This window comes from Nesoenas mayeri (assembly GCF_963082525.1).
Source record: "Nesoenas mayeri genome assembly, chromosome: 2".
NCBI lineage: Eukaryota > Metazoa > Chordata > Aves > Columbiformes > Columbidae > Nesoenas > Nesoenas mayeri.
In genome coordinates this window covers 76,138,321-76,160,560 of record NC_137543.1, presented here as the reverse complement: position 1 = coordinate 76,160,560, position 22,240 = coordinate 76,138,321, and the positions used below count along the sequence as shown (strand labels likewise).

The 22,240-nt window shown below is 36.4% G+C and overlaps 1 protein-coding gene across 1 annotated transcript in view; it reads left to right on the top strand.

Annotated features, from left to right (window-relative positions):
- Positions 1 to 22,240, top strand: part of SEMA5A (semaphorin 5A) — a gene marked incomplete at both ends in the record, with an annotated part of 321,097 nt that overhangs the window by 191,886 nt on the left and 106,971 nt on the right. The window contains 3 exon segments of the mRNA XM_080340350.1: positions 5,403 to 5,688; positions 8,504 to 8,639; positions 12,032 to 12,236. Coding sequence (XP_080196476.1) covers positions 5,403 to 5,688; positions 8,504 to 8,639; positions 12,032 to 12,236 — 627 coding nt within the window.

The following is a 22,240-nucleotide window of genomic DNA, read 5'->3' as shown; positions in this document are numbered from 1 at the left end:
TGCCAGGTAAGAGTGCTTTACCTTGAAAACGAAGGACATTTATTAAAAATAAACAACAGGCAATAAACCAAGGAATTCTAAAATACTATATTTTAAAATGTTTTTTCAGAAATGAAATAATTGCTTTTCAGAATTTATTAGAGAACATCCATAAAATGCAATACCTAATGAGTGCATTCACTTTTATGATTATATTGAATTGTATTATAAAATCTGTCAGCAATAAAAGAGAAGCTTGAAAAAAATGTCAAGCATACACAGTTTTAGTGTATTTTGAAGTTCTTGCTCTTCATTATCCATAAAATCTTCAATTTAACAAAATAAAAAGTGAAGGAAATGATGGAGAGCTGAGGCATTGCAGAATAAATAGTAGTCAAAATAGACTGGTAGCCAGCTATGCTATGACAGACTAGCATTTTAAGCATGTGTCCTAGATAATTATGAAACACAGAGGAAAAATAATAAAGAATTATTTATGCCAGTTTTATGCCAGGACTTAACGTTTCACAGTTCAGGATGGAGGATGGATATAGCTATGATGACTACAAGTTGTATATTACTTTTAAGATGTTTAATGCAGTAGGAAAATTTTGCTCTATGATTAAGACTTGTCTTTAAATATTCATGACCAGTGACACCTTGGTCAGCTTTATGCAAGATCTATACTGTTTTTCCAACAGCTGCAGAGGGCTACACTAAATGAATATAAGTAATGAATATACGAGGATGGCAAAAGGTAAATAGGAAATGGACTTTGTTAATTATGTCAGTAAGGTGAAAGAAAATAAAACAGGCTGGCACATTTGGAACTTACGTTTTTTTCCATTATTTTAAACTTCCCTTTTGGAAAGCGTTTCTAGATGGAGGTTGAACCTTATTAAAAAAAAAAAATAAATCAAAGGCATCCTTCTAGAATTTAATGCCATTAAATATTTTGCTGAATACAAATATTTGGAACAAATGAGTCTTCAGATGCCAACAGTATGAGGGTGTGATTCATTGACGTGGTGAGGTGAATGAACAAGCTCCAGATAGATCTCATTCAGCATTAGACCAGCATCTAGACTGCTAAAATTTTGAATCTATTATACACGCGTAAATCTATGTGTGTGTCTTATTTTGTGTATATATATAATCTGATCTGTGTCTAGATCTGTCAAACTTCTGATTTCAGTTTTCACCTTTCTGGGATTAATTTCACTTTTGACTGGGTTGCATTGCATTGACTCTGAATGCATTGCACTTGAAACGTGAGTGGTCAGAGGACAGTCAGTGTAAATCACAGCTCTTTCATGCTCAGAGTAAGCTTTGGATGTTATAATTCTTAAGATTAATTGCTGTTACCTCCAGAAAGACAGACAGATCATTCCCTGTTACTTGATTTAGTCTGGAAACCGTAGCATCCACTAACTAAGTAAATTAAGTCGTATTAGTCTACTTCAGACTATGTGGAGTTTTATAAAAAGCAGAAGCGAACTTTTTTGCTCCAAAGCTCAGGAAGTGAGAAAAGGCCAGAACTCTTTCAGATGCTCTCACAAAACTCTCTCAGGCTCCTGTTTCCATTTGCTCTTCCCAGATAAAGTTTCTGTACAGTTCCCTTCATCCTTTTACTCACTCAGACTACACCTACACCACTTAAAAAAGATCCAGAAAGTAAGCTAATGCACAACACCTTTGGTCATCCGTGTTGCTTAATTGTTTGTTCAATTCCCAGCCTTGTTTTGGACCACTCCAACTACTGCTTTCCCAGTGGAAACCTGAGTGTGACTCAGGGAGAAGTTTGCTTTACACACAGGTAGCGTGAGACAGTACAGGTGGGGCTGCACCATTTTGACTCCTTCTGCCCTCCAGAGTGCCCCATCTCATTCCTAATCAGCTTTGCACTCCCAAATTCCCTGTCTGTCTTTACACCACCTCCCAGGGCATGCAGCACACCCTTGCTTTCATGCTGCAAGAATGGCATTCTCTGGACTGCAGCATGAGCATGTGCTACCTGGCAGAGCTGCCGCCAGCTCCTATGGAAGCATTTGGCGCTGTCAGATGGCATCACCATGTGTCTGCTCTGGCAGCGAGCGTGGGCTTGGTCTCTTGGTCTCCGAGTCCCCTGGGCTGGTGGAAAGGGAAAATAATCTAAAGGGAACCATTGTCTCTTCCTAGTAAGTGCATGTTAAGAACAGCCACCATGCTCCCTGGAAAACGTAGGTTTGTCTCCAAACATTAGGAAGACAATTGGAGTATTTCAGATAGAAGCACTATCTGGACTTCATATGGTTCAGCTATCTTTTTTGTATTAACTTAGAAGAGTCTGTGGGAAAACATCTTTGCAGGACAGTCACACTGGTTTATGAAAGAAGCCATAGAGATTCCCAGACTTTGTGCTGAGTAAGAAGACATCAGAAATAGCACACTACAGTGTGTTTGCTCAGAGGCAGCAATAAGTAGCCACCTTGTGCTTTTAGTGCATGGGCTTGTTTATGTGTGTAGCACTGTTCTCTGTTGTATGCTGGAGATCTACGTTGTGTTGTGCTGACAAAATAATTTTCTTGCTTTCCTCATTCCATTGCTTCCATTTAATTTGGGAGAGTCTAGGTAGCCTCATGCATCCGTAAATTGAATATGTAAAAATTCATGAAGGTCATATAAAATACTTGTGACACTATTACAGGTTGACATTCTCAGGCTGATCCATACTAGGTGTATTCTGTCACATACCAGAATCCTTGCACTTGTGCTGGTGATCTGATAATTCACAAATGAGATGTGTTTATCCTTCCAGAACTATTTGCAAATTCAGCAGGAAACAAGAGAGTCACTTCATTTTCTGAATTAAAAACTTTTATGGGAATTCCTCCATGTCAACAACAGGAGTTCACAGCACAGTATTTGGAAACATATGAACTAGTTTTTCCTAGACAGGAATCTCCTTTTTCCTTTGAAGCTTTGAAGCAATTCAGTTCACTTTTCCCAAAGATAAAATGAAATAAAGTCTGACATGATAATCCCCCCATATCCACAGAATTCCCTGAAGTAACTCTGAGGTTATTACATTTCATGCAAATGAAAACAATTTTCACAAGTTTCAACAGTAGGCCACATTTTCATAAGTTCATAATCAGTAGAGTATATGCATAGGTGTTTGAAGATGTATGTAATGTTTCTCAGTTTTGAATGCATGGAATAGGAGTACTGGTTTTTATTTATACATGTGTTATGATTATTAGCACAACTTTAAAATATTGTCTCTTGAAAGAGATACATGGATTTTTCAAGAACCTTAAAACATTCTGAATGCATTTAATATATTTTTATTCCTAAAGTTCATGAAGGTTTTATTTGTAATCAATTTTTCTCCACATTTCCAGTTGTGTTTTGGCTTTGCAGCTAGGTTTCTGATTTTTAGCAACATATTTTTGATATCTTAGCCTTAACACTTGTAATTAAATCTTCTGTATTGTTCTGCAAACATGTACATTTTCAGAGGAAAAAAAATTAACAAAGGTAAAAACTGAGGTCTTTCTTTTTCAGCTTTCTCCAGTTTCAATGTTTAGTGTACAAATGTATAACAGCATTAGATGTTATATTTAAAGAACAAGAGCTCATGAGCAACTATGATAAGTTACAAATCTGTAAACTCTAATAATGAAGTTGGAAGGTTTTTGAAGTCTTTGAAGCAAAATTCCTATTGTAATGGAAGTTTTACACACATATGGAAAGAAGATATGAGGTTCTAATAGGGAAAACATTACTCATAGTTTAGCTCTTTGTATATTGTCAACCCAGTTTTACCTTTATTGTTCTCATAAGTCTTGTCAATCTATTTTGCCTATTTTGTTTGTTTTGGTTTTGTTTGTTTGTTTTAAAGACAAAAATGCAGTGGTACTATGCAAATTCTGAGAATTCACGATACCAACAGGTTCTCCTCAAAATCATTTGGTTTCTATCTTCCAGCAAATATCTGTGCAGATCTGAGTGTGAGGAAAGTGGGAGATAGTACAGACTAATCTCAAGGAAGTGCTAAGTATGATAATGAATGAAAGTTACAGGGAAGAGTGAGAACGCTATCATATCTGCTCAGCTTCAGATATCCTGGGCAGCTGATGACCATTTCTGCTGCCAAAAAATCTGCCCTGGATACCCTCAGCACGACAGATAGAGAGGGAAGTGACACCAGAGGCCACGTAAGCTGGGAACTGGGTCCTCTTTGGAGAAGAGCTGTCCGACAGGGTTTGGGCTACTGCGTGGAAATGCCAGCTTGCTTGCCTTTCTAGTTCCTCTCAAAAGTTCTGGAAGTTTTGAGATGTTCCTGCAAAATGCTTCAATTACAGTAGCTTCATTCAATACAATAGTGCTGTCAAGAAATGTTCACCTATTGAATTTCTTTGGAGTGTTTTCTTACAATAGATATTTTAAAAATAGTTTTGTTTGTTTCTTTGTTTTCCCACTTCAGAATAACATTTGGGAATGAAAACAAAATTTTGTTTGTTTCTCAGAGGTGCCAGTGTTCTATAATAGTTACTTACACAAGAGGGGCTCTTCTCCACAAATCTGTGTATCAAATTTGTCTTTCCTTTAGTAACTCATCAAGTTATCAGTCTCAGTCATGGACTTTTCTCACTTTTAGTAATCCTTATGGGAAATGGACCACATGTTTATTGTCCTTGATATCTACTGTTTCCTTCATTTTTTTTTCTTTTTTTTTTCCTTTTTTTTTTTTTTTTTTTTTTTCCTTTTAGGAAATATGGCCATCTGTTGTTTCCTAGGTACTTATATATATATATATATATATATATTTTCTAATATCTCCTGCATCACTATCACTTTCTTTGGTCAGTTTTTAATCCTTTAAAAAAAAAAAAAAAAAAAAATACTGTAATACTATTAAAATATTTAACTAAGAGCTGAAATTAGGTTATCTTACCATCACATACTCCTGTGTAGAGTTCTCTTTTCATTACAGCTTTGAGCACATTCTTAGTCACACTTGGTTACCATCCATTATTCTTCTAATCTGAAGTAACGGCATGGTGGTAAAGCAGAAGCAGAGTTAACACAACTGATGGAGCAATTATGTTTTAAGAGTACATTATGCCTGTATGTGGAGAAGAAAAACTCAGGGATGCTTTTGGCATTAGAGCACAGTGAGCTGGGCCAGAGCTGCCCAGCACAGTTGTGTGGGACAGATGCCCGAAGCAGATGGTCTGTCCAGCCATGTTCATGTAGCTCATCATTCTAGCTGGATGTGAGCTGGCCTGCTCACATATCATGGGATCGGTTCCTTGCAAGTACAGTAAGAGAGGTGTTTTTCTAAATCTAATGCTTGAAGATAAATCCATCTTCCAGGTTAGCATAAGTGCACATATCACAGCAAAGTGATGAATAGTATTTTCTTCTATTGTTTTCAGAGCCAAATTTTGTATCATCTTATGACATTGGGAACTTTACCTACTTCTTCTTCCGGGAGAATGCAGTGGAACATGATTGTGGCAAAACAGTCTTCTCTCGTGCTGCCCGGGTGTGCAAAAATGATATTGGTGGCAAGTTCGTGCTGGAGGATACCTGGACTACCTTTATGAAAGCTCGGCTCAACTGCTCTCGCCCTGGAGAAATTCCATTTTACTATAATGAACTGCAGAGCACTTTCTTCCTGCCTGAACTGGACTTGATTTATGGGATTTTTACCACTAATGTGTAAGTATATTCTACGACATATTTTATTTTCTTGCTATTTTTGACAGTCAAAGCTAAAGCTTCTGAGCTACTTTCTTCCGTGCATGCCAAGTAAACACTATAAATTCAAATGACTGTTTTGCCCAATCCACTGTCCTCTTGTGAAAAAGTGTCAGTTCCAAATGCTTCCTACATGAATTGTTGAAGGCATATGAAAGAAGGAAAAATTCTTAGTATTTCCTTACAGCAGGGAGCTTATCTTCTATAAATATCCACTAACCAGGTAGAAGCAGTCACAAATTAATGCCAGCAAATTATGATCCCTAAGTTTTTTTAGTCCATGAACATAAATTTGGTCTTGAGCTAATTTCTTCTGCTTTGAGTACAGTCTTTTATTAACAAATCAAAGCACCTTCCAGACTGAGGCTGGCCCTTGCACCAGCAACTCAGGAGATGAGCCTGACTAGTGGGAGGCTGCTTGCACCAGGCTGTGATAATTTCTGACGATGATGAGCTTAACTCTGCTCCTGCGTGGGAGCAATGCACTGAAGCTAAATGGTGCTTTTTAAAAGAGAATAGTAAAAACTTTGGGACTACTGGGGATAAAAAATTTGATGCTGTTTTCAACAGTAGTTTTAATTTCATTGATCTGGTTTACTAACTAGTTCCAGTCTTAGAAGACAGGTATTTCTCAGGTGGCATGCTCATTCACTGTTCAACATGATCTATCATGAGATGTCAAAGTAGCCTTGGTACTCTCCTACTGTGGAAAGCCTAACTGGAGAATTCTGCTCCAGAACATCCACAGGGCTTTGGCCATGGAAGGGGAGCAATGCTCTTCTCTTTAGAAGGGCTGTCCTAGCAATTTGGGGAATGGTGGATTTTCCTAAGCTACAAGTTCCACAGTTCTTGAGATTGCTTAGGGATCTCAGGCCTGCCATCAGCACACCTTGGCTCTTCTCAGAAAGGACTCACTAATGGAAGACTACCTTTGCCACATGAGAGTAGGCAGTATTTGAAACCTTGCTGCTACTTGCCTCTTCCCCTGTAGCTCAGCATTCTGCCTTGTCCAAGAGAGATGGACAATTCAAAGAGGAATTAATTACAATTGTTTGGGCATGCAGTTTTTGATAGCTCCCTTTAAATTATATTTGTTCCTGCCACCAAATATTGTAAGTAGATATTTGGATACTTTGGGGTTACTTCCCCATGTTGAATACCCATTCAAAGATATCTGCACAAACTGTAGGATCCACCTTTCAGCCCTCCAGCCTGGCAGTGGAAAAGTGGCAAGGTTTCCCATGAGACAGAACAAGATATTCCTTTATGTTCTTATAACAACATCAGATATTACTTAATCACATTCAGCATTTGTCAATCTCAATATCTTCAGAATTGCAATGGTTTTATTGTACCCTAATGCTTTTTAAAATATACTATGAATCATTCGGTGGGGAAAAAAATGAAGCATTTCTGTCAATGAAGACTGAATAATAGCAAAGCCTTCACACTTTATGTGTGGTTGACTGTTAAGCCTACTATGGCCACTGCTTCATAATGAAGCTGATTTAGTTTCTTTCAGACCATCTGAAAATCTATAAATATAAATCTGATGTCCTTTAAGGACTTCAAGACATTCAAGAACACATTGGTGTGGTTAATTATATTAGTGAGCTACCTTTAGTGATAGTTTATATAGGCAAGGAATTATCAAATCAAATGATAGGTGATTCTGCTGAAATTGTTAGCGTGGAACTTCAAGATGCGTGGGTTCTTTGAAATAAGAGTGACAAGTATAAAAAAACAAATTGCTCTTTTGTCCTGCTATTAAATTCGTGTATCCTAACTGTTTACAGTTGTTGTCAGATTCGATCCCCTGATGTTATTTTTTCTTACCATAATTTTGGAGTTTGGAGTTTCTATAGTAGGCTTCCTTAAGCCTTGTGTAAATTACAGGTTAAGTTTAAAAAAGCAGGGGAAAAATAAGAAAAAAAAAAAAAAAAAGAAAATAATACTATGTGAATCAATTATCAGCGGTTTTACCTGCAATGGAAATTCGTGCAACTGCAATCTTCATTATCTATCCCTTTGCCTCAAACTGCCAAAGAGAACAATGCAGTTTTCCATATTACTAGCTTTCATAGTCACTGGATTATGTTGTTTACACTCTACAGAATTACTTTATTGTCATGTTTATCACATTTTCAAGACAAGTACAGGAAATTTTATGTTTTGCCTGGCTGCTGTTTATTCCCGTTGATTCTTCTAATGGGGTATCTTGTAAAGTGTGCAGTCCAAGTTGTTTTATCTTGATGGGTTTCTGGAACTTGCATATTTATTGCTGTACAACATCTCTTGGAAGATGGGATTTTTGTGAAGGTGTCTTACCCAGAGATTCCGTAGGGCCCAGAGATATACCATACATTGAAAATCCTTACCTCCATTGCACTGCCGTTGGTTGTGTAGAGGAAACATTAGTGAGTCCTGAGAATAATCTCATCCTGAACTTTTTAACTAGAAGAAAGCTGAGCCTCATGCATGTGGTTATTTGTGGAAGTATGGTCTTGTGGTATTAGAGCAGCAGCAGAAGGTAGGAAGTTCTGAGTTTCTCCCACATCAGCTACATGGCAAGGCTGACAAGAATTTTAAGTCCCATGTCGATGTTTAAATCAGCACATCATTTATCATTATCTTGAGATATCATGTCCTGGCTGATCATATATGCTTTGTTAATTACTTGAAGGATTGAAGACTGATTGGCTTTTTGATTTATTTTTTTCAGGAAATGGACTTCTTAATGTTGTTACTTAAGTTAATGTTTATATTTCTTTTGCAGGAACAGCATAGCAGCCTCAGCAGTTTGTGTTTTCAACCTGAGTGCCATAACTCAGACCTTTAACGGACCCTTCAAATACCAGGAAAACTCTCGCTCTGCTTGGCTTCCATACCCCAATCCTAACCCTAATTTCCAGGTACAGATATGTGGGAGAAGAACAACAGTTTACATTAAGGATTTTCAAAGTGCTGTATGGTTCATATTATAGTTAATAAGTCCGGTTTTTCAGTATGTTATAACCTAAGATCTCAAAAAAAAAACCCAAAACAAAAACCCCCAAACCAACCAAACAACGAAACAAACTAAAAGGCTCAAGAGGTCCCCTTATTTCAAAATATTTAATTTTTATTCTTCTACAAAATAAGTTGGGTTGGAAAGCAGATGTTCTTTGAAGGGCAGGAGAACAAAGGCTCAACTTAAATCTTCTGTCAAAAAGAAATACCATAGTTATCTGTCAAGGTAACGTTAATTCCTGGCTGAAGTATGGTCAAACTGCTATTATCCTTTATGCCGTATTTATACTATTAGAATCTGAAAAAGGATCACTGTTTGACAGAAAAAAATAAAGGAGTGGGGGTAGAGGAGGAGTCGTCAGGATTTTCTATATTTCCCTTTGCAAGGTGGCCCATGGTCCCTGAAGGGTCTGATTAAGATCTCAGAGAGTGTAATAATCTGCATTTGGCTGACAGCGTAAAACTAGTTAGGCCAAGGTGGGTCACTCAGTGTAACTTTCTACAAAAAGAAAAGGATATTTCAGGTAAACACATATGCATTTTTTTCTTCTGCATAGTGACGACTCCTACAAGGACAATTTTAGGGAGTGTGATTCTAGCAAGAGAAATAGAATGGAAAATTGCATTAATTTAGTGATTAACAACAACAGCTTTTCACCAAGATACTTAAGTGTATTCACTTTTATCCACCTTTTACCCTTCCTTAATCTCAATTCAATTTCATCAGTTCTGTGCTGCTTCTATAGCAGCCTTCCCTGTCTTCTTGTAAGGGTCATGAGATCTTTACAAGCATGAATCAGAATCACTCATTGGAGAGTGTAGATAATTTTAATTACTTCCTGATTTATACAAACAAAGGAAAATAAGGCATTGAATTTGCCCTGAATTATAGGCCAGAGCCATGTTATCTTTCCTAAACAGTATATTTGGCACTAGCCCCAAGTGACAAGACACCATTTAAGTATGCTGTATTGCAGAAGTGGGCTATAATTCAATATAGCTTTTTATATATTGTAAAAATATTTGTATTATCGACATAGAAGTAAGAGCATCTAAGCGAGGCTAAATTCTTGAAGGAGAAAGCCTGAAGACAGACTTGTATGTAATAATCTTCTTTCTAACTAGGTGAGCAAGTCCAATAAAAGTTATTAACCTCTCCCTACAAATGTATCAATGTTAATTACAATGATAATTACTGTGAGAGCACACCATACAGAATGGTACATACAAACGAAGATGACAACCTGAGTTTAAGTCTCTACTGTAAAATATTTTAAGTCTCTATTTTGCTGTTGTTGCTCAACTCTAAATCCCAGTCAAGACTGAGGTATTGAAGAAATTTCTTGCTTGAGTAGTCTGGCTGATTCTAATATGGTTGGCGCTTCATAAAATTTACTAGAACAGTGGTGACAGTTGTATCACATCTCATTGAGCAACAGCTTTGCAGACCAGCACTAGTATAGAAAGCTGTAACGTGGCCTTTTACAACATAGTACTGAAGCAAATTGACATTAACTCATCTCTAGGAATCATCAGTGATGTAAAACTTCTCTTATTTTGAACTTTTCTTTTCGACATCTGGCTCTGTAACTGCAGCACTGTTGTGTACTAGAAGCTAATCTAATTCTTAAAGCTAGGTATAATAACTCACTTTTTGTGACTTGATGGTGCTTTAAAGTACACACCACACAGAGATGGGATATATTCATTGGCTGATCAGTGGTTTCCTTCCCAGAAATAAGGACTTTTCTTTTGTAGAGTGCTTGTGATAAAATACCAGATGTTCTGTTTGTGTATTCTTGCAAGTAGATTTATCCTCAGAGTATTCACCTACTCACAATAACAGAAAGAACTACGTGACTTGAAGGAAGACTGCTGCTATGTAGTGATAGTTACATTAGACTTTGTATTTCCAAGACTGTATTATATTAATGAAATATTTTCCATATTAGAATACTATTGGAACCCCGGTTTAGAGGAACACTGTTTTTCTCCAGAGATTGTTGCTTTTCTCTTTACATAGGACAATTTCCATCATAAGACCAAGCACCATATGTATTTCAGTGTACTATGAGTGTTCCAGCTGGAATCTTTCCTGCTTAATAGATTCAGAGAAATTTTTCTTTGGCATGGTTTATTTTTTTCACTGGCCTGACATGCAGGGTGCTCACAGAGCAAGTAATTGTTTCCTGCGAGTTGCTTAACCATCTTTCTTCATCATATGATCTCTCATTATGAAATTATTTATTTGAGTTATTCTTAACATTTTTGGATTTGGAATGATCATTTAATTTCAGATTGAAAACATAGCAATAATGAAAAAATAACTAGTTGGGTTTTGCACACTGTCTTATTTTCCTCATGCTGTAATTCATAGCATAATTTATGACAGTAGAACAGAATCAAAAAGTATGACTTAGCTCTGCCTTTCACATCGCTGACAGATTTGATAAATGCTGTGAAGTACACCTTTACTTCTCTGATACAATTATGTGAGTAAACATACGGATGTTTACATATTCATATGTGCTAAGGAGCTTTCGCTTTTGTGTCCTCAGTTTGTTGAAGACTTAAACACAAAGTTGCTAAAATTCACTGCCACTTATTTTGCTTTGTTTATTTGTGCTTGAAATTTGTGTGTGCAATTAGCTAATGCTTTCTTGTAAGAAAATATTACAGTTTTCAGGTATAAAATACGGTCAGTTTCAAAGCAAAAATGTCTTTATACTTTATACTTAGAGCTCCTCACTGTCTGTTATATTATACTTAGAGCTCCTCACTGTCTATTCTTGACTAGTAAACACAGGAATTGAAGGAGCTGCTAAAACTGTGTGTGATGCTGTGACCTGGGATTTCTGTCAGCCCCTAGCTGTGGTAGGACATGGGATTTCCTTTGAAAAATTGTTGTGTCTTTAGCATTGTGTCTGTGTAAATTATAAAGAAAAATAGACAGAAAATTCTGTGAGTTTGCTGAATGGTAGTTTTTTCTCCTTCCTGCCCTGTGAACATAGGATATAGCAAAATATTTACTGTAGCTTACTTGTGGTGGTCAGTCTGGTCCTTTTTCATATTGTTTAGGGTTAGGGACCCTCTGTAGTACTGCCTCAGGAAAGTGGAGCTTCCTCAGTCACTGTGTGGACAGTCTGGTCAGCACCAAAATGAGACCTGAAAGTGGAATTCCACAGTGTTACTACAAGATGTACTCATGTTCTTTATTTCTTTATGCTGTAAATCAGGGAGTAAGTCTGTTGTTATTGCTGACACATATAGTAATGTTACTTTTTTGTGTTTACAGTGTGGCACCATGGACCAGGGTTTGTATGTAAATCTGACTGAAAGAAATCTTCAGGATGCTCAAAAATTCTTCTTAATGCATGAGGTCGTTCAACCAGTTATTCCAATTCCTTACTTCATGGAAGACAACAGCCGATTTTCCCATGTGGTTGTGGATGTTGTGCAGGGCAAGGACATGCTTTTCCATATCATCTATCTTGCCACAGGTATGAACTTTGTGGTGTTGTGGTAACTGCAAAGGTTTATGAGGTCTATGAGTTTTAATGTCTTGTGAATCGGTTATGAAATATATACAGTGCACCTTGAACAACAGCTTTTCCTCTTTGACAGCGTTAACTCTACCTTCTACCTTTTCTGAGTAGATGTCTTCAGCAGTTTGCAATGTCTTTGTTTATATTAGATTGTGAAATCAAATTTTTGGTGTCTGTTTCATATTCTCTTTTGAAGGTATGAAGCCTACCTGCTCTTGGAGAAGTGAACAGTATGAAATTTGACAAATGGGACTTTGTAATTTTCTCTGTATTCTGTCCTTTTTATGTAGTTCAGGAAACAATCTCACCCAACATAAGATGGTTTAGGATCCTCTGAGATAGAAATATCTCTACAAATAGCAAATTTGATTACTGCTATTGCTGTTTCTGACTTTTCTGCTCACAAATATTTTATCACCTTTCCTTTTCATCTCATTTTTAAGTCATTCATTATGCTGTTTGACACCCTGCCTTGTCATTTGTCCATTTTTATGTGAGCTTAGCAATGCAAGAAAATTAATCCTTCATCTAAAATTGCCTTGGTTAGAAGTATTGTTTTCTTGGTTCAAAATTTGAAGCTTTTTCAAAATAGTAAGGGTGTCAGAGAACTGTTTTTGCAGAATTAGGATATCCCCAGCTGGGACTGAAATACTAGGTTGAAGTAGCGTGTTTAGAGCATCATGGCATGAAACAGAATAGTTCTCAAATGCTTAGTCCCATGTACATTAATAGGGGATAGCTCATCAGAGTAATGGTTTGTTAATATGCATAACTTGTCTCACAATGAGTAGGCACAAAGTACAATAAATGTAGGGAAAGAATCTGTTGATCAACAAGAGGAAAAAAACAATTCTAATCCTAATATCTGGTCTTGCAATCAATGAAGTAAATTTTAAAATTGTCATTGATTCAGTAGAAACTGGATCAGTCCTTTTAATTATTAAAGTTATGATCTACTAATGAATATTGTATCTTCTTTAGCTTATCATTTATCAAAAGCCCAAGAAAAATGTGCATTTTGCTTCTATATACGATTTAATTTTCCTTTGAAAGCATGACACTCTTTTTCTGAGCAGATTGCTTCTTTTGAGTCTGAAGAAATTTTATGGTAATTTGGTGCATCTGAGTGAGACAGTACTTCTCTGCATATTATCCCCGTAGCTTTCTCATTGTGCTCCTTGAAAGACAGACAGCAATATAAAAGCTTTCAGTAGATTAAAACTGTGCTTGGATGTGACTAATTGTTGTCAAAGCAGACTGCTGGTTGGTAAATCATAACATTTTCAGTGAAATCATGCCAATACAAAATGCTTCTTGTATTGAATAGGTCTCCTGACAGAACAGAAACATGTACTGAATTGGTTTTATCTGAACAGACTATCACTGCATTGTGGGATATTTACATTATAATGGCAGCTCTGAGAATGATGTCTTTTGTCATAATTCTGATTTCAGTTTACTGTGTTTCCTTTTATGTTTGATTCAGTAAGTGAGGGTCTAAAACTTTGTTTCATGATTCTCAAAGTCTGCTGAATACAGTTTTTTTCTTGGGCTAGTCCTTTCTTACTTCTTAGTTGATGCTCACATTGAACCTGCTGTGAGTTATGTCTAATTCTTCCAATTGAATGGTGGGGGGATCCAACTCTAGTAGATTTTCAGAATCTCTTCTCTTACCTGTTGCACTTCATCAACTCAGAGCACCTCTACACTAGGAAGATCATGGGAGCAGATCTCTCATGGAATGGAGATGCTGAAACAGCTGATTGGGAGCATTCTTTTTAAACAGGATTTATCTGGGGTGGAGGCATGGGATTCTTTAAAATAGGAGCCTCCTCAGGGAGGCAGTCAGAGCCTCAAGCCTGACAGTGTTCAAGAAGAGACGGGACAACATCTTCAGACACATGGTGTGAACCGTGGGGTTGTCCTGTGCAGGGACAGGAGTTGGACTTGAAGATCCTTGTGGATCCCTTCCAACTCAGCACATTCTATGATTCTATTATTAATAAATTGTGTTTAATAAAGGTTCTAGGAGATATTGCTCCTATTCTCCTTACGATGTATGCTTGCCTTCCACTTCCATTCTTCTCTATACCTCGGATTTTGATCACTCATGGATGTAGGATCCTACCTTAGCTGGATCTTTAGACTGACTCCTGCACATTCTTTATGTAATCACACAGTGTCTGTGAGAAACCATATGATAAAAGACCCCAGGTAACAATATAGTGTTCGTGAAGTTTTCTTGACAGAGCCAATTCTATTTCTCTGAAGGAGAGTGTTTTTGTTAACATTCCTTCTTCTCCCTTGAGTGTGAATATTAAGCTTTATATTTCAAGAAATATTTATATTCACTTTTCAGAAAAAATTACCTTTTTGGTAGATTTTAAAATGACCACAAATATGCTTATATATAAATACCATGCCCACAATACAGGCTCCTCACAGTGGTGCATGGTGAGAAGACAAGAAACAACAGACAGGGAGTTTCAGATTGGATATAAAGAAAAACAGTCAAGCACTGAATGGGATTTCCCAGAGAGGTTGTGTAGTCTCCATCCTTCGAGGTTTTCAAGACCAGACAGCAACCCAGTCTATGTTACAGCTAACTGTCCTTTGAACAGAAGTTTGGACTTGAGACCTCCTGGTGTCCTTTCCAACTTCAATTATCTTCTGTCTATTGTATACGAGTGCAATGGGCAAATTGGCTAAATTACGTTTTTATTCAATCCTGTGATAATAGATAGCATTGTACTTCCTGCTTCCAAAAGGAAAGTGCGTTCAACTCTAATGGGAGTACTGGCAGTAAGCAATTTACACCTACTGGTATAAAGCAGGATAGATCCAACCCAAGCTGTGTGTGGTGTACTCTGCATAGCTTTTGTAGTTACTATTCATTACAATATTCTTACCAAAAAATATCTTCTAAAATGCACAAAACTGATTCAGTGGAAAGGCAGGCATGCAGGTTGGATTGAATAGAAATGAATGCTCTGCTGTCTTTGTTACTTAAAGCAAAAATCCCATTCTTTGAAGCACATGGGCTTTCTTCCTCCACCCTCACATTCACTTACCTATCCACCCTGTTATTAGAATACATATATTACAGAAGTGAATAACCCTGACAGTATAAAAGTGTAATCTAATTTCATTAAACCTTAAATAGATATAATATTACTTGAGGAGAGACCAGGAGTAAGCAAATAAATGCATTAATCTGCTGTGTCAACAGTCTTCACTTCCTAAACTTTTGCCAAGTCATCATTCCACTAGAAGATTCTGATATGCTCGGATTTAACAGCTACTGCTCATATCAAAAATACATTTTAGTACCTCTTAATCTTTTGCTGCACTGACTTTTAACACAGAATGAAAGGATCTATCAATTCCTGCACATTTTGTGTTGCTTAGAACTAGCAGTGCTGCTGACTTTAGGCAGCTGGAAATCCCTAAAACAATTTTCAGTGATTCAGAAAGAAAAATCAAGGAAAGCATTCACAGAAGTTCTGAACTAAAAATCATCTACATTAATAAGCTCAAAGTAGAGAAAGCTAGAAAATAACATGATATTCTAATAACTTTACAAGGTTAAAAGATGTATTTTCTCATCAGAAAAAAATCAAAACAAAATGGAGCTGTGTATGTCATAGTTTTGTTTCCCTCCCTTTTGTTCCTTTTCCCACCCTCCCATTTCTTTCTCCTTTTTATTTTTCAATTTTAATGCTTACATGTCCCATGGTTAAAAACTTTGCCGATATCTAAAGATCCTCAAAGCATTTGTCAGAAAACAGGATGCTGCAACAAGAGCAAGTAGCCCATATTTAGAAGACTGTTAAAAATGTATAATTTATTAGAATTAATAAGAAAATTATTAGGTATGATGGCTAGTTTGAGGATATTCTGAAAAAAGTTTCTGGTTGCTGTTTCTTGGGAGTTCAGAAAAGGTAATATTTGCACTGTCTGAAAAGAAACTTTAAGGTCTTATCTTAAAGATGATTTGGTGCAAAAACTCCCATGTTTTCTCTGTTCTTCAGTCTCACTTGTATCCTCACTCTGTATCCTGAGTAGAAACAGTATATACCTGTTGGTGGATCTTGGTTATTGGGATTTTTATAATAGTTTGGCATTGATGAAATTGAGGTATGACTTACTTACAGAGTATGAAACCTGAGGAAACATTTATTTTTGGCTACATTGCATGTCTCTAAAGAGTGGGTTGTTCATTGAACTGAACCTGAATTTTTATGCCAAAAGCCAGGTTTTATCGGAGGCTTAAAGATGACTAGAAGATTTTACAACAGGTTTTGTACTTCCCTTTCCAATAAGTTCAAGAAAGTGTTTTTCCCTGCTCTTACGACCTCAGAATTACAGGTAGCAATGCTGAGAACAAAGATAAAAAAAATTCTGATGAAACACGTCACAATTATTATGAAGAAGTGGAGAGGTTTCACAAAGAAATTTCAAAAGACATTTTTTGAAAATGCAGATGGATTTTTCATACATTTGCCTTCAGAAGGGTTATAACAAGTAATGAAATTCCACAAATGTAACATTTTTCTCATGAAGCCTCAATGCTGGATATTATCCAGAGACCAGTCCCGACCTCATTAAGTGATTTGGAAGTGTGCATGAAACTCATTTTGGAAATGCTATTGAAACAGTTTGTATTTCTCCTGATAGTCTTACTAGTTGGAAGTAAATTCATGCAAAGTAGTGGATGATTTGTTTGCTCTGTGATTTTTATTACTAATGCTATCTTCTTCTTTTTGTTTTTGTAATCAATATATGATACTTTTGGCTGGGGAACAACCCAACATCTTGAAAAAAAAAAAAAAAAGAAAAGGAGTTTTGCAAGTGTTTTTGCTAAAATATCTCAGAAGAAATAATGTTATTTTCCTGGCAGACTACAGGTTCTAATCAAATTGTGCAGCTTACACAGTTCAACATACATGGTGTCACAATATAAGCAGTAATATGAAGTTACAGACCTTAAAATTATAAGCAAAAATATATGCTTTTGTGTGTTTCATACATAGTGAAGAAAGGGACAAAGCTTAAATTGACTGCATTTTTTCCAGTTTGGTGCTACTTCTGACTGTATTATCTCAGGTTTGTTGAGGTTCTTGGAAATAATCTACAGATCATTTTTGGAGAAAAGAACCATAGGCTTTTCCTCTCAGAAGCACCTTTTTAGTCTAGAAACTATAATAGAAATGCAATAATAATAATGGTTGAAGCAGCTGTAATTTGAATTACAAATCAAGTGTGAAAGTGGTAGCTAGTATGTTTGTTATTAATACTTCCTAGTTCAAAACCAGATGCATAATGAGACACATGCACTGTGTTGGGATTTTAAAAAAGCTATTTTAAAATAGTTTAAAACCTTTAAAGCCTATTTTTAAAAAATAGTTTAAAACTTTGAAAACTTTAAAAAAGCTTTTAAAATTATTTTTCTATTTTCTAATAAAAAATATAGTTGCTTTGTTTCTTATGCCTTTCCTTGACAAGGGTACAGTGTGCTTTTATGCAGTTGTAAAGCATCCCTGCAACAGTTTTAAAACTACTTCCTTCTTATTCTTCTGGCCTTATTCAATGTCATTTTAAGAGGCTTGAAGCAAGGACAGTCAGACAGTCATCAATTATTCTGCTGTCTAAAACTGGTGCATGTTGGAAGACATGAGTCCTAACAGCGACATGAGGATCTTGACTATTTGTTCAAGCAGTAAACCACAAAACGAATAACCTTATTCTATGCTCCTTTTGCAGTGAGTACTACCTCTGATAAAAGAAAACCCTAGATGAATGAATACTTTGTTTACATTATTAGTCTTTCTAGGAAACATTTTGCTGCAAAGTTTAAAAAAATATACATTTGAAAGATTGCATGGTTTTGTCTTCAAGAGTCTAATGTTCACTCTGGTATTTATGCTAATGTTACTACGGATGCTTGCTATATATCCCTGCTAGAATATTTATGTTATTTTCCGTGTACAATATCTTTAAAGACAAAGAGGGATAGTGTAAACCATAGCTGGTTTGCTACGTAATTTAAACACAGAATTGTTGACTTGCCACTGCCTTGTATATTTTGTCATCTGTACTGGGCAAAGTGGCTTTAAAATGTTACCAAATGAGAACGGTCATGTCTAAAGTCCAGGCTACAGAGTTATAAATGATATTATAGGGCTCTAGAGAATCAAACCCAGCATTTTAAATGTCTAGTAGTACTGATTTCCCTTGGCTTTAGCACTGTGGGTAGAGATAAATCATTCTGCCAGCTCCAGTTGGAGAGTGCTAAAGAGGTTTCTTAATAAATAGATGGCTCTAACTAGAGCTGCTTAAATTATTCATTGGCAGCAATTTATATGTGAGACTTGTAGCCATTTATTTGATTCACAAATTACCACTTATTTGTAGTCATTTTTTGTTATTATAATCAACCCATGAATAGGTAATGATTTTGGTGAGTTTGTTGCTACTATTTGCTCTTACAGTTTGTACTTTAGATAGCAGGTTCATCAATCGCCTGCTGCAAGTAAATGGCATTTGTATTCTGTTCTCTTGTGGGACAAATTTAAGTTAGAGAAGCCCTTTTTTTTTCTGTTCACAAATCATCATTATGTCTTTATGATTGCCCAGCTCTTTCAGATGAAGACTATAAATAAATGTTCAAAGAACATACGGTGTGTGCACTTCTTTGCCATCACTGGCAGTCTGAATTACTGAAAGAAGCAGCTACTGGCTGAAGAACAGCTGGCTCTGTTTGCATGGGAGCGAGACTAATGGGTGGGCAGGGAGGGAGATTGTGAAGAGCTGGAGACAAAGTCTCAACCTTCCATTAGAAAGAGACCAGCTCCTCTTTATTACAGTAATGCTGAGCTCTTAAACCCTGTTTGACTATTTTATAAACCTAGAATGGCCAAATAAGCCCTCCTTCCTTTCAAGATTTTTTGGTACTATCATCTCTTCTTCCTGGCAGGGAAACTAGAGTTGACAACCCCTACGTTCATTTGTTATTAGATAATTCTAATGCACAGAATGTGAAGCTGTGAATGAAAGAGGTATCTTACATGGTATTCAGTGTTATCCTGCTGTCTTCAAAGCTGAGGTGTCTAATAGCATCTAAGCCTATACTCAAATGTCTTGTTCTGTCCCTGGTAGTGTGCAGTGCCAATTAACAGGCTATTGGAATTAGCCTTATCTTGGGGCGAATTTTGACCTTTGAACTGTGTAACTCTTGCGTGAATACACAGTGAGTACACAGAAGAGTACACAGGATTCTTCCTGAAAGATGTGGGGAGGAAGCTTTCCCTCTGAAGGGTCTTGACTGTATCAGAACTTTTCAGAAAAGATTAGGCAACTTGACACGTTGCTGAGCATTGTGAACATCTTTAGGATCTTCTTCAAGGCATTTTAAAAAGCCTTTCTTTTAAGGTGGACATGTGTAAGAGTGATATTGCCATGCTAAGAAGTGGAATAGTTAATCATGGTGGGGAAAAAAGTTCAAACCACACATTGAATTCATTTTGACTCTAAAAAAACTCAGAATGTTGGGCCACACTCATGACAACTTTATATGTGTGAGCTGTCGGTAAAGCAATCATTAGATGGAATTTTCTACTAAACTCCTGTTTTTGTTTACATGTATGTGTTTCTTCATTCTGCAGCATTTTTCCCAATAAACCTCGATAAATCCAAATGTTTACAACTAAGCAAATACAAGCAGTGCCACCAGTAATCAGTGAGGGTTTTCTCATGTATTTGTGGGGGATTTTTTCCTTGTATTTACTCGGGTCTGGTCATAGGGCGTCGCAAATCTTTATAAGCTAAAGAATTTCTCAATAAAGATATGCCTTATTTACTTTGTTCTGTGACTTTTAAGAGTCATCAAAAATGTGAAGTTGTGTTATTCTGAATACTGTCGCCTTTCTGTGAAGAGTCTTGTAACCTGTAGAGAAACTCACAAAAGGATAGATTAAGTTCCATATGCATTTTACTCCATCTAGTCATGGGGTAAGAGTAATAATATTAGGAGGAGAGACTAATTAATCTACAGATTAATTATTCTTATTTTATTTACTTTTATTTTTCTTTCTTATCCCCTGGATCTTGGAAATTTAGTTCTACAGCTACATGCTTTCAGGAGTACTAACCATGACCACAACCAATTTATTGGTTAGATCACTTGTCTAGAAGATAAGAGCTGTTTTTTAACTAACAAGCCGTGTGAGGTTTCCTGATTATTACCAGATGTCCTTATTCCTACACTATTATATAAAGAATATAATATAACATGATTATATATGTTATATACCATGGCTGTTACTGCTTTAATGTCCTAAAGTAGTGAGATTAACATCTTCTGGTGAAGGATTTTTAGGTTCATGTTTCTAATCCCAGCTTTGCTTCTGTCTCTTGTCCATTTACTTCCTAACTTTCATTGAATTAGAAAGAAAATTATTCCCTTCTTCTGTATTTCTGAACAAAAGGTGTGCTTTATGGTGAAATTGCTGCTGAAGTTCCATACACATCATACTGGATTTGAAATGGATATAGGTACTGGATATGGCTCATCTAGGGACTGAGGCATAGGGGCATGTAATATGCAAACTGCAGAAGAGTTTGAGTAGAGAATAGTCCCTGAAATATTCTAGTCAGCCAGGTTTGTCATGCTTCTGGATCTGTACAGTAGTCAGTTGTATTTCTGACACTTCGAATGAAAACAGCCACATATGACTCAGTTAAGAAATCAGGCAGTTTATCATGGGTTATTATTTGAGAAGAAGTTTTTCTCCACTTTTGCATATAAGTGCCTCTTTGATCTAGACACTGGAAGATTTATTCAGTGGGAAAACACTATCATATTCATAGCAGGCATTAGGTAGTACAAAGTATTTATTATTGTGGTGGCGTGAAGGAAGGCAATAAAAAATAATAGGAGCAGTAAGCACTCCCTGTCTGGTCAGATCCAGTCAGAGTTAATACATCTAACTTCGGGATACTGGCAGAGATCCAGGGCCTGTATTTGGTAGTAATTTTATTATTTGTGTACAGTGTGACATTCTTCACTGCTGCTCTGTGTCAGATAGCAGGCTTTAAGTTATAAGAACCATTTCATCCCGTTATTAAAATCTATGTTTATTATCTACTCTACTACTCTAGTTAGAGGTTCTGCATTTCTTTAGAAATGCTCATCTCCACTATCTGAGAAGTCCAGTCCTACCTCCTGATTAAACATTTTAGCAAGCCTCTCCAAAATCAGAATGTTTTCTCTTCCTGAGAAGAAGCTTCTGGGAAATTAACATGGACTTTTGTTTGTTTGTTTCATTGTGAATTATCTTACCTGATACCAACCTTATCAGAATCCAGGGCATCAAAATGATGCACCTCTTGACAGGTGTAACATTTCCCATTCAGATCCATAAGAATTCTTGTGTCTTCTTTGCCTCAGGGCTTCGGGTTTTATCCATGTATATGTGTTTTTAAGTACAGTAAAAGCTCAATGTTACCAACACAATTGGCTGTCCTTACGATATACTGCCAAAAGGGCATTCTTCAAAATAGATGTTATTCACAGGTAGCCCTTGATACTGAATCTGTTTAGGTATCATCTAACTGGTCTTAGAGACTACTATTTTTTCATGTTTGAGAATGAGGGTGTTCCCAGTCGCACTTTTCTCAACCACCTGTGTCTGAAATGCTTCCTAATTTGTCTTGTTTTATTTCTGTAAGTATAAACTAGGTGGCTTATATCAATTACAACCTTAAGTATAACCCTAAGCAATCCTTACATAATTGTTTCTTATGATAATGTGTTAATATAAAAAGAGAATTCGTATCTAATGGATTAAAATCTTTGAGACTTCTAACAACATCTGTTGGGATTCTTGTTGAAGGTAGTCACATAGCACATGCTCATAGGTTTATGTGCATATTGGCAGGATGTTTGATTCAAATACAGT